The sequence below is a fragment of the Ambystoma mexicanum genome, chromosome 2q (genome assembly GCF_040938575.1).
Source record: "Ambystoma mexicanum isolate Mex_15411 chromosome 2q, UKY_AmexF1_1, whole genome shotgun sequence".
NCBI lineage: Eukaryota > Metazoa > Chordata > Amphibia > Caudata > Ambystomatidae > Ambystoma > Ambystoma mexicanum.
Window position 1 is genome coordinate 323,230,035 of NC_090924.1, and position 13,328 is coordinate 323,243,362.

The 13,328-nt window shown below is 48.8% G+C and overlaps 1 protein-coding gene across 16 annotated transcripts in view; it reads right to left on the reverse strand.

The window, feature by feature from the left end:
• The window catches only part of LOC138569380 (uncharacterized), a 248,235-nt gene that overhangs the window by 50,480 nt on the left and 184,427 nt on the right, over window positions 1-13,328 (reverse strand). For 5 of the 16 annotated variants that reach the window (XM_069647315.1, XM_069647314.1, XM_069647311.1 and 2 more), the window contains exon 1: window positions 5,873-6,052. The exons of 9 other annotated variants lie outside the window; for them this stretch is intronic. Coding sequence is in view for 2 of the 7 variants with exons in the window: in XM_069647309.1 (XP_069503410.1) it covers window positions 1,552-2,408; window positions 2,729-3,143 (1,272 nt within the window). In the remaining 5 variants the exon portion in view is untranslated. Of the gene's footprint in view, window positions 1-1,506; window positions 2,409-2,728; window positions 4,957-5,872; window positions 6,056-13,328 lie in introns of those variants that run through there. 2 more of the 16 variants (XM_069647310.1, XM_069647309.1) reach the window with 2 other exon arrangements.

Consider the following 13,328-nt stretch of genomic DNA (forward strand, 5'->3'; position numbering starts at 1 on the left):
TGGAGCGACATGCAGGCCCAAGATCCTGGCTACTCGGTGAGTCTAATGTCATGACCATGGAAATGTGAAGTGGGTAGGTGAACGACATACCAATGCATACTCCAACTGGCTGAAAGGGGGGAGGGGAATGATGCATACTCCACCTGGCTGAAAGGGGGGGGAATGATGCATACTCCACCTGGCTGAAAGGGGGGGGAATGATGCATACTCCACCTGGCTGAAAGGGGGGGGAATGATGCATACTCCACCTGGCTGTGAGCAGCAGAGAGAACGGAGACAGATCATACCCTAAAGCAACCCAAACTCCACCCAACACCAGTAAAGCCAATACCCAATGTATGCAGCCCTACCATGTGAATGAGGTTGTGTCCCAACCATGACACAACCATCTGCAAGTGCATTCTACCAATTCAGACCACATTGTCAACAATGAAATGCACCTACATGCACGTCACCAAACACCATCAACCGAAAGGCCTGTCCCCCATAACTGCCCACGAAGGAGGCACATGACGGACAGAAACATCAACACACCATTACACAGACAGCAGGGCCCCCAAAATGTCCCTATCAACATCAGCATTGCTCACTGGGGTCCTGATGAGGCCCACAGCAATGTTGCAATGATGTGCGCATTGACATCACAGGACACGTGCCAGGCCAACAAAACAAACGGCATGAACGGACACAGTGGATGGGCACTCACAATGCACCCCACCCCTCTGCATACATTGGGTGATGGCATGCAAAACAGGCCATGAGCATATACTGGTCGCATTGTGTGAATCAATTAGTGCATTTAGAAGTGGTCCAAAGTAACAGTTGGATGCAAGCCATGGTGGCACATCATGTTCTTGATCAGACGTCATGACTGACACATACATTCTCGCCTACATACAGGTGATGCAGGCTATCCCCTGAAGAGGTGGCTCCTTACACCAGTCCGGAACCCGCAGAACCAGCACGAGGAGGACTTCAACCGTGCACATACACGTACCCGTGTGGTCAATGAGCAGACATTCGGCCTATTGAAGGCACGGTTCCGATGCCTCAGCAGGTCTGGTGGGGCACTCCTGTATCGCCATGAGAAGGTGGCAAAGATGGTCATGGCATGTGTCATGCTACACAATATGTGCGTCAGACGAAATGTGCCCCTGCCCCCTGACGCAGAACTGCAACCACCTGACGATGAGGATGAGGAGGGTGCAGATGGGGCCGCACCTCATGGAGGAGGCGATGCACAGGAGGGGCGTGAAATACGTCAAAATATCATCGACCAATGCTTCTAGCACACACGGCTGGTGTGTATCACATGGAGACGGTACTTGGGGCACTGTGTGTCTCTGGGACATGCACACTGTGGACTGTACACCAATAAAGCACACATATGCAATGAAAATGTCCACACATTTGATTTCGGAAAAAGGAAAAAGTTATTTTAATCATAAATTGTTGTGACACACCCCCTCCCCCCTCTCCCCTCCCCCCTGCACACCCCCAACACACCCCCTGTGAGTGTCTACAGATGCCTGTAACAGTGGGCACAGGCTATTACAAGCCCCCTCTCCCGGCCCCCGGGGCACCCCTGCGTGTGGAGCGCAGGTTCCGTCCTGAACGTCGGACGGGGCTGCTCTGGGCAGAACTGGCAGCGGAGGATGTCCCTGCCTGCTCCCGTGCATACATGGCCTGTAGGGTGTGGGAGAGCTCTGAGAGCACACAGCGCACCCTGGCAAGTTCGCCACAAATGTCCCTTGACGTGGACTGCATTGCATCCCTCAGGGTGTCAGTGCTCAGCGCAATTTCGGCCCTTAGGGTCTCCGTAGCCTGTTCGATGGCTGCCCTAGCCCCCACACATTCCGCAGCATGCTCGGTGAGTAGCGTGGACAGCTGTTGCTGCCGTTCAATGATGTCCTCAAGGGACTGTTGCCCCTGCTGGGCCATGCCCATTGCCGGTGGTGTGATGGAGGGGCTGCTCCCCTCCTGTGGACTTAGAGCTCGGCATGGGGTAGATGGCCACTCCTCTTCCTCTGTGTGCCCCTGTGTGGGATCCTCATGGGGGCTGGCATGGGACAAACAGGGGGAATGTGGAAGGTCAATGGGGCGTCTGACGTCGTGCTCATCAATGTCGGAGTCAGAGCATGCTGCAATGGCAGCTGATTCTCCAATGGTGCTGCTGGCCGCAGAACCAGTGCCTTCTGTGGTAGGCAATGTTGGAACAGGTTGTGCTGCTGCTGCTGGCCTGCTGCCTACTGGGGTGCTTGCCGGTGGTCCGTCCTGTTTGCTGGCAGTGGATTGTGCTTGCTGTGGGGTCTGGCTCACTGCAGCTGAGGTTGCGTGAATGGTCGTCTTGGCCTTCTTGGCTTTTATTGTCGCAGGGGTGTCCTCATCCTCGGGGTGTGATTCTGATCCTGTGGTGGAGCAAAGGAGGGAGAGCGTTATTGATGGGTCTGCAGACATTGGAATAACAATGATTGACATGATTTTGGTCAGTAGATGAGGCACATTTGAGGCAGGGGCATGCAGGTTGTCTCCTTTTTGTGTGGAATGAGGATGGAGGTATTTGGGTGCCGGCAGTTAGGGTGTGCATGCTACATGTATACAGGGTGGAGCTCGCATGTGGCTGTGGGCAGTCTCCAGCTAATGTGTTGCATTTACACTCTAGGGCAACATTGTGCTACACATGAATGGACTTCAGTGACTATGGCATGTCTTGATTTGAGGCACCTACCTTCATCGCCTGATGTCGGTACTCCTCTTTCCATCCCTCCGACGCCTTCTATGCCTTCCATGCCTATCGTGCTGGCACATATTTCCTCCCACAGTTGGAGTTTCAGTGGGGATTCAGAACCTCCACCGGTAGCCGGGGCAAGGTTGCGGTTGGCGGAGATGATGCTTCTTACGCGTAGCTTAAAGGTCATCCCACCGCTTCCTGCACTGCTGTGGGGTGCGGTCCCCACCGCGCTGACACGCTCTGCCACCAGGGCCCATATGGCCTTCTTTTTGGCTATCGCCGGTCTGGTCATTTGTATAGCAAAAACTACGGCTGCATTGTCTTGTAGAGTCTCAGCGAGCATGCTCAGTTCCTCCCAGGAGAATCTGTCCTGGCGCTGGCGATCGCATGCCTTCTTGACAACTTTGGGCATTTTCGGGTGGTTAAGTGGGTGGGTGATGGGTTGGGACAGGTGTCAGGGTTGGATATGGTGTTGTTGGGAAGGATGGCAATGGATTGTGTTTTTAAAGATGGCCGCCGTGCTGTTTCCCGTTCCGCCGCGATGACGCTATTTCCGGTTCTGCTTTTTACAGTGACCACTAATTACGCCCACCGCTGATTACGGTGGCCGCTAATTACGGTGGCCGCTGAGATGGGTGGCGGTAGTGGACCTTGCGCGGCCTACGATGCCGGTAGTGGCCCTTTCCGCCATGGCGTTATTTACATTACCGCCATGGCGTAATGCTCGTGCGCGATGGGTCGGAATGTGGCGCTCTTTCCGCCATCGGTCCACGGCCTAAACGTTCATTACGCCATGGCGGTAATGTCGGCTACTTACTGCCAGGGTCGTAATGAGGCCCTGTAAGTTGATTGTGTGTAGCACCTAATCAGGCACACAAACCACAATGCAGTTGTAGCTGTCCAATGAAGGTATTGACATGTTGGTAGGCTTTGATTGTGAAGTGTTTCATACAGGGGTAATACATTTCAAGTTGCAAGCTATTAGCCAGGCATAAAAAGTTACTTGCCCACTCAATTTTCCACTTAAACACAGGACACAATTTTTACTCTCAAAATCAAATACCACTAGCCAATGGCTATTGCAAAGTGCACATTTTCAGGCCTGGAAAGATTGGAAGAGGCTGAAGGGGGTTAAGTGATTGGCGGTTCTTAGATGTTATTATTTCTACCTTCCTATCCCCCAGTTTCACGTTTCCATTTTTGTTGATGTCATACCAGTGGAAGCAGGGTACGAAGGAGAGGGTAGGGTAGGGATGGCATTGGAAGCTGGGAGAAAGAGAACTTTCATTTTTGAAGAGTTCAGCATGATGGAACAGAGAGTCATCCTATGATAAATTGAAGTGAGACAGTTTGCAATCTGTTCTGAGGTGGCTGGCGTGAAGGAGGGAAATAAGAAAAATATTTGTGGGTCTTCAGCAAAAAGGTGATAATGAAAGCCAAACGAGGAGTCGTCTTCCTAGGGCTGAGGTATAGAGGGCTAAGAGCTGAGGTCAAAGGACTGATTGATGGTGGCCGCTGATGGGGAGAGGGGTGGGGATCAGAAGTTTGCATGTTCCAAGAGATTTAAAAGGATCGACCTTCCAGGAAAGAGGAGCTGAAGGGAAGAGCAGATTTGTGAAAGCCAATGTCAGAGAGAGAGAGGGGAAGAGAAAGGAGTGGTCAACAGTGTCAAAAGCGGTTCAACAAAATGAGTCTAGCAGAGGGTTTGGCGTGGTGAGCATTAGAGAGAAAGTTGGAGACATGTGTGAGGGCAATGTCTCTGGAGTGTTTACTACAGAAGCCAGATTGAAGGCGATCTCAAAGGCCATTATCCTCAAGGTATAAGTGAACCGATCAAAGACCACCCGCTCAAGGACTTTTCAAATAACGAAGGATAGCAACTGGGCGATGGTATGCTTGGACCTTTGGGTGAGCAGAGGGTTTCTTTAACAGGGATAGGACAGTTGCAGATTTGAAGTAGGCAGGGAAGAGTCCAGTGTAGAGAGAGGCTAAAGAGCTGAGACGGTGTGGGGAGCAAAACGGTCTATAGGAGCGCAAGATGGGTTGGCATTGCGAAGGAGAGATGCTAATCAATAGGAAAGGAAGGGGGGAGAAACAGTGCCCCTCAAGGTGCCTTGTCATTGAGGTGAGTATTGGAAACATCCACGGAACAGGCAGGGCCCTGCTGGTGCTCCTAGTGGCCTTCATACCTTGGCAGCATGGGCATCAGGTAACCCTATGTAACAATCCCCTTATCCCCCTAAAAGCCACCCCACATCTCCCTCTTCTCCTAAATTCTACCCCACTCATCTCCCCAACTGTCCCTTTCCCCCTCCCAAAAGTCCCCAACTGCCCACCCTTCTCTCCCAAATGCCAGCCACATCTCCTCCAACTGACACCTTCTCCCCCAAACCTTCATCTTCCCAAACAGCCCCCTTGTCCCTCAACCTCCCTTTCTCCCAACTGCCCCCTCGCCTTTCTCCTTCAACTGTTCCTGTCTCCCTGTAAATGCCACCCCCATCTTCTCCACCCCTCATCTCAACCAACTGCCCCTTCACCCGCCCACTCGTTTCCTACTCTCCCATTTTTGTCCCCACCCGTTTTCCCCAACTGCCTCCAGTCTTCACTCCCAACTTCTCCTTCTCCACCCAACTGCATCCCACCCCTCTTCACCCCCAACAGGACCCTACTCCTCACCTCCCCCCAACTGCACCTTTACCTCCCACTCCCTTCTCCCCAACTGCCCCCTTTTTATTTCAACTGCCCCCTTTTTATTTCAACTGCCCCCAAATCCTTCCCCCTTATTCCTACTGCCTCTGCTCCCCAAACTGCCACTTTCTCCCTTCCCATCTGCTCCAATTATCTGCCTCTCGACTGCCCCCTCTGACCCAAACGCCGCTTCTTTCTCCTCCAATTACCAGCACATTGTTCAGTGAAGGGCTGGTTCAGGTCCACTCCCCCAGTGCCATGGCCATGCATGTTTGGAATTCTGGGACGTGCAGTTGTCATTCATTTCAAAAGGGAAAAGACTGAAATTCCCAGAATCAAAAGGGGAAAAACAGGACTGGATGGCCCACTCACGCAGTCATGTGAACCTTGAGAGCTGTTCTAAACCCGAACCGCCAGTACCCTTAACTTTTTACACCGTCTGCTCCCCCTTACCCTTCATCTCTTCCTCGCTGCAGCAAAGGATTTGAAACTAGTTCAGTGACAATTCAGCATTCTGCAGCAGCCCCCCCATACCATCGTCAAAAAAGGGGCATGTTTTATGCAGCACCAGGAAAACGCTATCAAACGGTTACAAATTTGCTGACCGGAAAGACAAATCAATCGGATGGCGCAGGCGCTCTACGAGTTGCTGGAATCCCGGTGTTATGTAATATTTGGTATCCCATACTGATTCGTTATTCGCTGGTCTTCCAGGAGTTCGGCTCATCGCTGATTGGCTGCATTAAGCTTTCGTACCGCCTCCGTGACAAAAGCAGCAGAGTACCTACCGAGCGAGGTGGCTCCGTTGTTGTAATAGATAAACACGGTTCTTTCTGAGGGAAAGCTTTGCATTAAAATGCGAGGCTGCCTCTTAGGAAGCTGCTGATGTAAAGCTTTCTCTCGGAATAATAAACAGTGTTTAATCTATAACCACAACGGAACGAAGTGCTGCAATTTCATAAACTTTAACTTGTCATTAAAATACGAGGCTTCGACTGAGGAAGCTATTAATGACTCCTTACAGTCCATGAAATGTCGAGCTGCGCTACGTCGTGGTAATGGCACGTTACAGCTTCTAAAATGATTCCTATAGGGCACTCTATAGGTTCTCTCCTAGTGGTGAAGTATATCCTATTGTCCAGTCAGAGGAGTATCCAGCATTGCAAGAGGGAGGTGGTATGGGGGTCCGGGAGGGCGGAGGGTGTGGGGGGACACAATTCCATATGGTCCCATTCGCGCCCACAAACTGCCACCCCTGCCCCCAATCTACTTTTTTTCGTAACATTACTAGTGGCATATGGCTTTTTAACACAACAAAAAAAAACTGCATAATCATTACAGATGCAGGAAACTCATTTATTAGAGCTCTGGCCAGGCACTCTGGGGCAAAATACATACAGACCCAATTTACATATGGAAAAGGACATCTTAAGGAGCATAATCAGTCTTTGATACTTTGAGGCACCATGGAAGTAACTTTAGAATATGTTGCCATAAGTAAGTCAAGTAGCAAATAAGTTTGTGGTGCAAAATACCTACATTGCACTGTTATATATGGAGCAACTCTATAGTCAGGCTTTTTTTAAAATAACAGCATGATTTATTAACAGATACACTTTGAAGTGAATCACTTACAGAGCTGCGGATAAGACACAGTGTGATTACATGATCTGCTCAGGATCACACACTGGTTAAATGGTGAAACCGGGATGTGGACAATTTAAGAAACCGAGCACATCTTCACAGGTTTAGTTGTCACGCTCGGCGACCGCGGCCGCGATCGCTGGTGCTTATGGAGACGCTGGCGCTGGAGCGGCCATTGACATGGCCGCTACGCTGCCGCACGTTCTCCGGCAGCGTTCTAGCGTTCGGACGTCTTTCCAACGGCGCACTTTATCAGGAGCGCCAACCCGGAAGTCCGCGCGTTGCAACCCTTTCGCGTTAGGCTTCCGGGTTAGTACGCTCCTGTCTCTGTCCTCCGTGTTCCACTTACCTCTCCCCGATTATCCCTTAGTCTTGGCTCTTCTCTACTAGCCTTGGCTTTGCTCTGCTTGCAGCCTAGTACTTCTCCTCGTGGTATTCAACTCCCTCTCCTTCCCTTACCCTCTTAATCCTCCAAGCTTCTCTTCTTTCCTTGTATTCCGCTTCAGTTTGTCCTCAGCCATTCCACTGGTCTTCCCTTCCTGGTCGGATGGTCTTGGCCTGCATATCATTTCAATCCGGTATCCAGCCTGCGTACTCCATCAAAAGGGGGTTTTTTATGCCGGTTGGCTTTTTCCCCTGCATTGGTCTGCCCCGGTTCGGGGGCCCCCCTTAGGCCCCGAGTCAGAGGGGCAGGGTGGCTTCCTCTCGAGGCAGACCCCATCTGCTTTCCAGAGAAGAAGCTTTGAGAAGGAGGAGATTTGGACTCCAGACTAAAGAAGAGTCAGCAGGTGAGCAGGAGGGCATAAGGGACACCGTGGTTGGAAAGGAATCCGTTAAGTCAGGGAGCAATTCTGACATTAGTCCATATAGATATTTATTAAGGTTTCCCTCTGAATTTCATGTGCTTACATAATACATTATAGCAATGCCTTGGAAGCAAAGCACATTACATAAGAAACTGCCCTTTCATAATTAACTTTACACTATATACATCATTATAGAAATATGTTGAGCAATAGGAGGATGGCTTTAGTTTTATTCTCCCCATCCTGCATGCAAAGTCACAATAGCATCATGCAGATTAATGTGAGCCTAACAAATCCCCCTTGTGTAAAGCCATTGTCATTATTTCATAAAGCCTGCAGCATTATGCAACCGTCTCACTGCTGATCACTCCCTCCCATGAACATTTCTAAAGGGACAAAAGTCCCTGCCAATAGTCCCCTCTCCCTCCCATCAGTGCGTAATGACTCACATTGAAATGCTCTGTTGACACAGAGCAACTTGAGAGCCCCTCTGCTGCTGCCCAAAGCTCCTTGGGACATTGTCCTGGCAGAGGTTTTGGAAAGGGTAAGGTGTCTTGCTGCCAGGAAAAGTACTGTGCTGAGCAGGAATTACTCGGCACACATTGTCCTGCCAGCAGAACACCTTCCCCGTTGGGCACCCTCATTGAGGTGTCGAACGGGAGAGGTGGCCCACTGACAAAAGTGCCGGTCAGGCTCTCAAAAGAGCTTGTAGGGGGGCAGCGTGCCCCCCGCTACATACGCCACTGTGTCCAGTTGTTCTCCAGCAGGTGAAGATATGAAGCTTCACAGTCCCTGGTGCCACATCTATGAGTTTATGAACAACCCTTGTGCATTTCACCCATCCTCCTGATTGAAGGGCTTTAACACACCACATACGACTTACACCATTAAGTTCTACACTTTTCTTGTCAAAATGTTCTATTAAAAAAAGAGTGTGAACAGTAATTTCAACAGAATGATATACCGCCACAGATTCCTTACACACATCAAGAAATGCAACCTTTCAAATACAATTTTCCATTATAGAGGCACACATAGAAACAACCACAAAGAGCAATACATAAGGAAAGTCAGTGGGTGCAAGGTGTGTCTGTGACAGACAGCAACAGGAACATCGACAAGATGGCCTGGCATCTAAGCAATGCTTGGCAAGTTCCTAATATTATACACATGCCAAAACTGTTGGCTTTGCCAATGCTTGTGCTTAACAGGACTTCAATGACCTAAACACAGAGTGCTTATAAATGAATTGGCTGCATGCATACCTGGCTTCGGCATTTTTATTACACCAGTAGCGTGTTTACAGCACCAATTAAGTCTGCAAGCTGCATGCCAAGCAAAATCTACAAGCTGTGTGGCCCTTCTCATATGCGAACACCTAAAGGGTTTCTGTCAAAGAGGCTGATACCTTAAAAGTACGTACTGGGACAAGGAAGAGGAACATGGAGGTAATGTGCCTGAGAGATATGTGTAGAAATGAGCATTTCTACACATAACGTTGACTTTGTAACGGTTTATAACACGGCACACTCTAGCCAGGGACTCCTTCCCCGTCAATTAATGGGACATACAATAAAACATTTTTTATTTTTAATATTCTATGGATCCTTTTTGAGTAGGCCTCCAACGTTTCTCGACCCAACCTCCGCAAACACCCGGTAACACAATGGACTAGGAACCAGGTTAGTGTGTGTCAATAAGATATGTATTCATTTATTATTTAATGAAAAAGGAAAATCAAACTATTTCACAGCCACCAATGTTGTGGAAACACAAAATGCACTAGTCTCTACAAAACAATTAGGTTCAGATATCCTATCACAGTTCACACAGATCTTTAATGGCAAAACAGGAAAAAGAACGGTTTTTACTACATGATAACACCAACGGTTTAGTACTCCCCCCTGCAACACTCACCCCCAAACATCAGCTAAACTTGATTCCTTTGAATGGAAAGCAGTGGCAAGGAGTAGGAATAGAGAGAGAAAATCATATTAGGGGTAAAACCCACCACCACAAGATGGGAAGTCAGCAAAGAAAGTGAAAACATGTCTTTGGAGCAAAATGGAAGAATGGAATTTTGATTATTACTCACAACTGCTAGGGGACAGAATGAAAGGAAATTCGTATTTCTTACACTTGAGGAGATAGGGAAGCTTAGAGAATACTACTCAGCACACCAGGGCAAAGTAGAAATGAAATGGCAGCGAAGGGAAGGTGTTTAGCCTACAATAGGAAACTCGGTTTTCAATGACAAGGACAGAGCCACATAGCAGGTAGACTTCTAGGCAAAAGGGATTGCTCACAATGCAACAACGGTTTGGGGTTTAATAGGACGGATGCAATTAGGAATGTGTTTAGTAATGCACACAATACACGGACAAAATCGGTTTTCAGTTACAAGGAGACTAATTCTTTTGAGGCAACACTTTAATGACTATGATGATTAAATAAAAACACCAGGGACAAAAGGGTTGATTTTGAATTTCAACAATCTTGAACCGTGAATTTCAAATAGGGGAATTAATTGATTTACTTAAGAAAAGTACTAAGGATTTATACAGACAACTGAGATGTTTACCCAAGGGAGATAGGCTAACATACACAGGCGAATAACAGATTCATCTATGAAAGGTGACTGAATTATACTGACAATTTGGGGTTTTCAATGGGGTTTTCAATAGGGAAATATTGGATGCAATGCTACAAAAATGAAGGGCTTATGCAATTTAGGGCTGGGGTTATATGCTACTTACACAGTAAGCCTTGGTTTGGGATTCTGGAAAGCCAGCTAGATCCCAGAACACTCTGGGCAACCAGGGCAAGGGGTCTGGTCACTGCACTCTCCAAGATGGTAAGGTTCAGCGCCTTCTCACCATCCTCCTTCTTCTGTCTCCCCAGATTTTTGTGTGTCCTCTGACCTAGTACAGTCCCCGATACATAGCACAAATGACATCACTAACTTTACAGTTATGGGGGAGTCCCCTGTAATTATCCCTACAGTTTACCATTCCTCTCTCCGCCACCTGGCATGATTGGTTCAAGGGAAGAGAGCAGCATCTGTATGCTTGCATTTATTACAATTCTTTGTTCTCCTTGCCACTTTTTGGCGAAAACTAGTTATGTCTCATAACTTCATAATTCTACTAGCCCCTGCCATATGAACTAGATATCTGGTTTTAGTGGGTCATAGGGGATTAGGTAAGCCAATCGCCAACTCGTACGATGTAGCATGGCCAGGTGGCACATTATTGTCCCTTTCATAAAATCTATAACCGTTATAACTCTGTAAATGATCAAGTATGTTCCTAATATCATTTTCCATCTTTCCACCAACTGTCATATTTGTCCCATTTTTAGATCAGCCAGAAAACTAGTCTAACTGGCCATTTGAGTCCCCAAAGTTCTAGGAAAATGCAATGTATCTCTTAAAAAACGCCTGAAAATTACATGAAAAAATAGCATAAAATGAAATTAACTCTCATTCTGTTACGCTCACCTGGTCTCTGTCGGGGCGTAGGGGCACGGTTGGAGCCCTCCCCGGACTTGGCTCCCTCAGATTGCTTCTCTCCCCCAACTACTGCCTTTTCGTGGACCCGGAAGGCTGGAACTGTTCCTGAGATAAGATGAGAGGCAGTGAGGATAGCGTGGTGGAGTCGCAATTCCCCTCGACCCTTTTGTGCCAAAATGTAGTGCGTAGAAGTTTATCCATGCAAGCTCACCTGTTTATATGTAAGGATGAGCTCTCCCTCCTGCTTTCCTTCAGCAGAGGCGCTGTGGATGGACCTAGTTGCGTCACTGGTCCAAATTGTGGAGGTCCAGACCGGCTTCGACTATTCCGTCTTGAAGGTAAGTGTTTATGACTATGATTATTGTCCGTATTCTTTGTAGTAATACTTTCCCAATGAATATTGTTCATAACGGTATATTGTTCTTGCTTCCCTTTATTGATGAAGATGGCTCAGGAGTGCGTGATGGAGAAAAGAGTCTGTTTCGGATGCCCCACTGCTGGTAAGTAGACAGTTCCAGAAGCTGCACCAAGTTCGTGAGTAGTGCTGCTTTAGCGTGTCAAAGTCTATGCGACCGCTCACCTTGTGTCTCTTATTCCCTTTGCAGGCGCGGCTGGTCGGTGATGGCTGGAGAGCGGTTTCTGACTCCTACTGGCTGCCGGAGGTGAAGATCCGCATGGAGGCTGCACCTGATGAGGGCCCTGTGTTGATGGAGTTCGGGACAGGTAAGATGAATGCGGCTGCTCCTGAGTCGGAAGCAGATGGCAGTGCTTCCCGCGATGGTGTGGCCTCAAGGTAAGGTGCGCGCGGGGGCTGCAGAATCGGAAGCAAATGGCAGCGCTTCCAGCGATGGTGTGGCCTCCAGGTAAGATGCACGTGGCAGCCGCAGAGTGGGAAGCAGATGGCTGAATTCAGGTAAGATGCTCGGGGTATCCGGAGATTGAAGATGCACGTGCTGGACCAGGTAGGTGCTGGATTGTTTCGGAGACTGAAGGCGCACGTGCTGAGTCAGGTAAGAGTCTTCTGAACGACGGTAAGCGTTACGCTGCTCATAGCAGACTAACGTGAAGCGCCAGTATATGGGTGTGTCCAGCTTATATAGCCTGGCCCCAGCCACTCCCGTTAGGCCCCGCCTTGTGGCACCACCTTGCTCCTCCTCTTCTGTCTTCTGCACGTGCCTTCCCTGTAATAATAGGGCCCCCCCGGCCTTGCTGCACATGCCTTCGGTGTTCTGTGTGCAAAGCACACTTTGTAATGAGCTTGGTGCCATAGGCGCCAAGACTGGGTCCATTGGGACCCTGCAAGAAGTCAAGCACTGGGCTCCTGCCCAGTGGCCATGACAGCACTCCCCCTCAAGGCCCCTCTCACGGTGGGTCTTCTCTCCGGTCCTGGTTTGGTGGGGTTGTTCCGGTGGAATCGTTTCATGAGTCGTGGGGCATGAACAAATTCAGCGGGTTCCCATGTACGATCCTGGGGCCTGTAGCCCTCCCAATCAATGAGATAGTAGAGTTTTGAACGTATTTTCTTGGAGTCCAGGATGTTCTTAACTTCATATTCAAGTTCACCTGCGGTGATCTCCGGTTCCAGTGGTGTTGGAATTCGAGTGTCCTGTTTCACTGGCTTTAGAAGGGAGATATGAAAAACTGGGTGGATTTGCGTGTTGGATAATAAATCCAATTTTATGGCCGCAGGATTTATGATAGCCTTAATTGAATATGGTCCCAAGTATCATGGCCGAAAGGCACAAGGTCCTATTAATGGAATGTTTTTGGACACCAACCATACTTTATCCGCGACATGATATTGTGGCGCCTCTCTCCTTTGTTGGTCTGCAAATTTATTTTGTTGCTCCTTATCTCACCTTAGGTTTTCGCTGGCTTCTTTAAAAGATTGAGTAATTTTGTTGTGCAATGATGTAACAGCCGGCATCTCCAACTCGTCCAGGGGGTC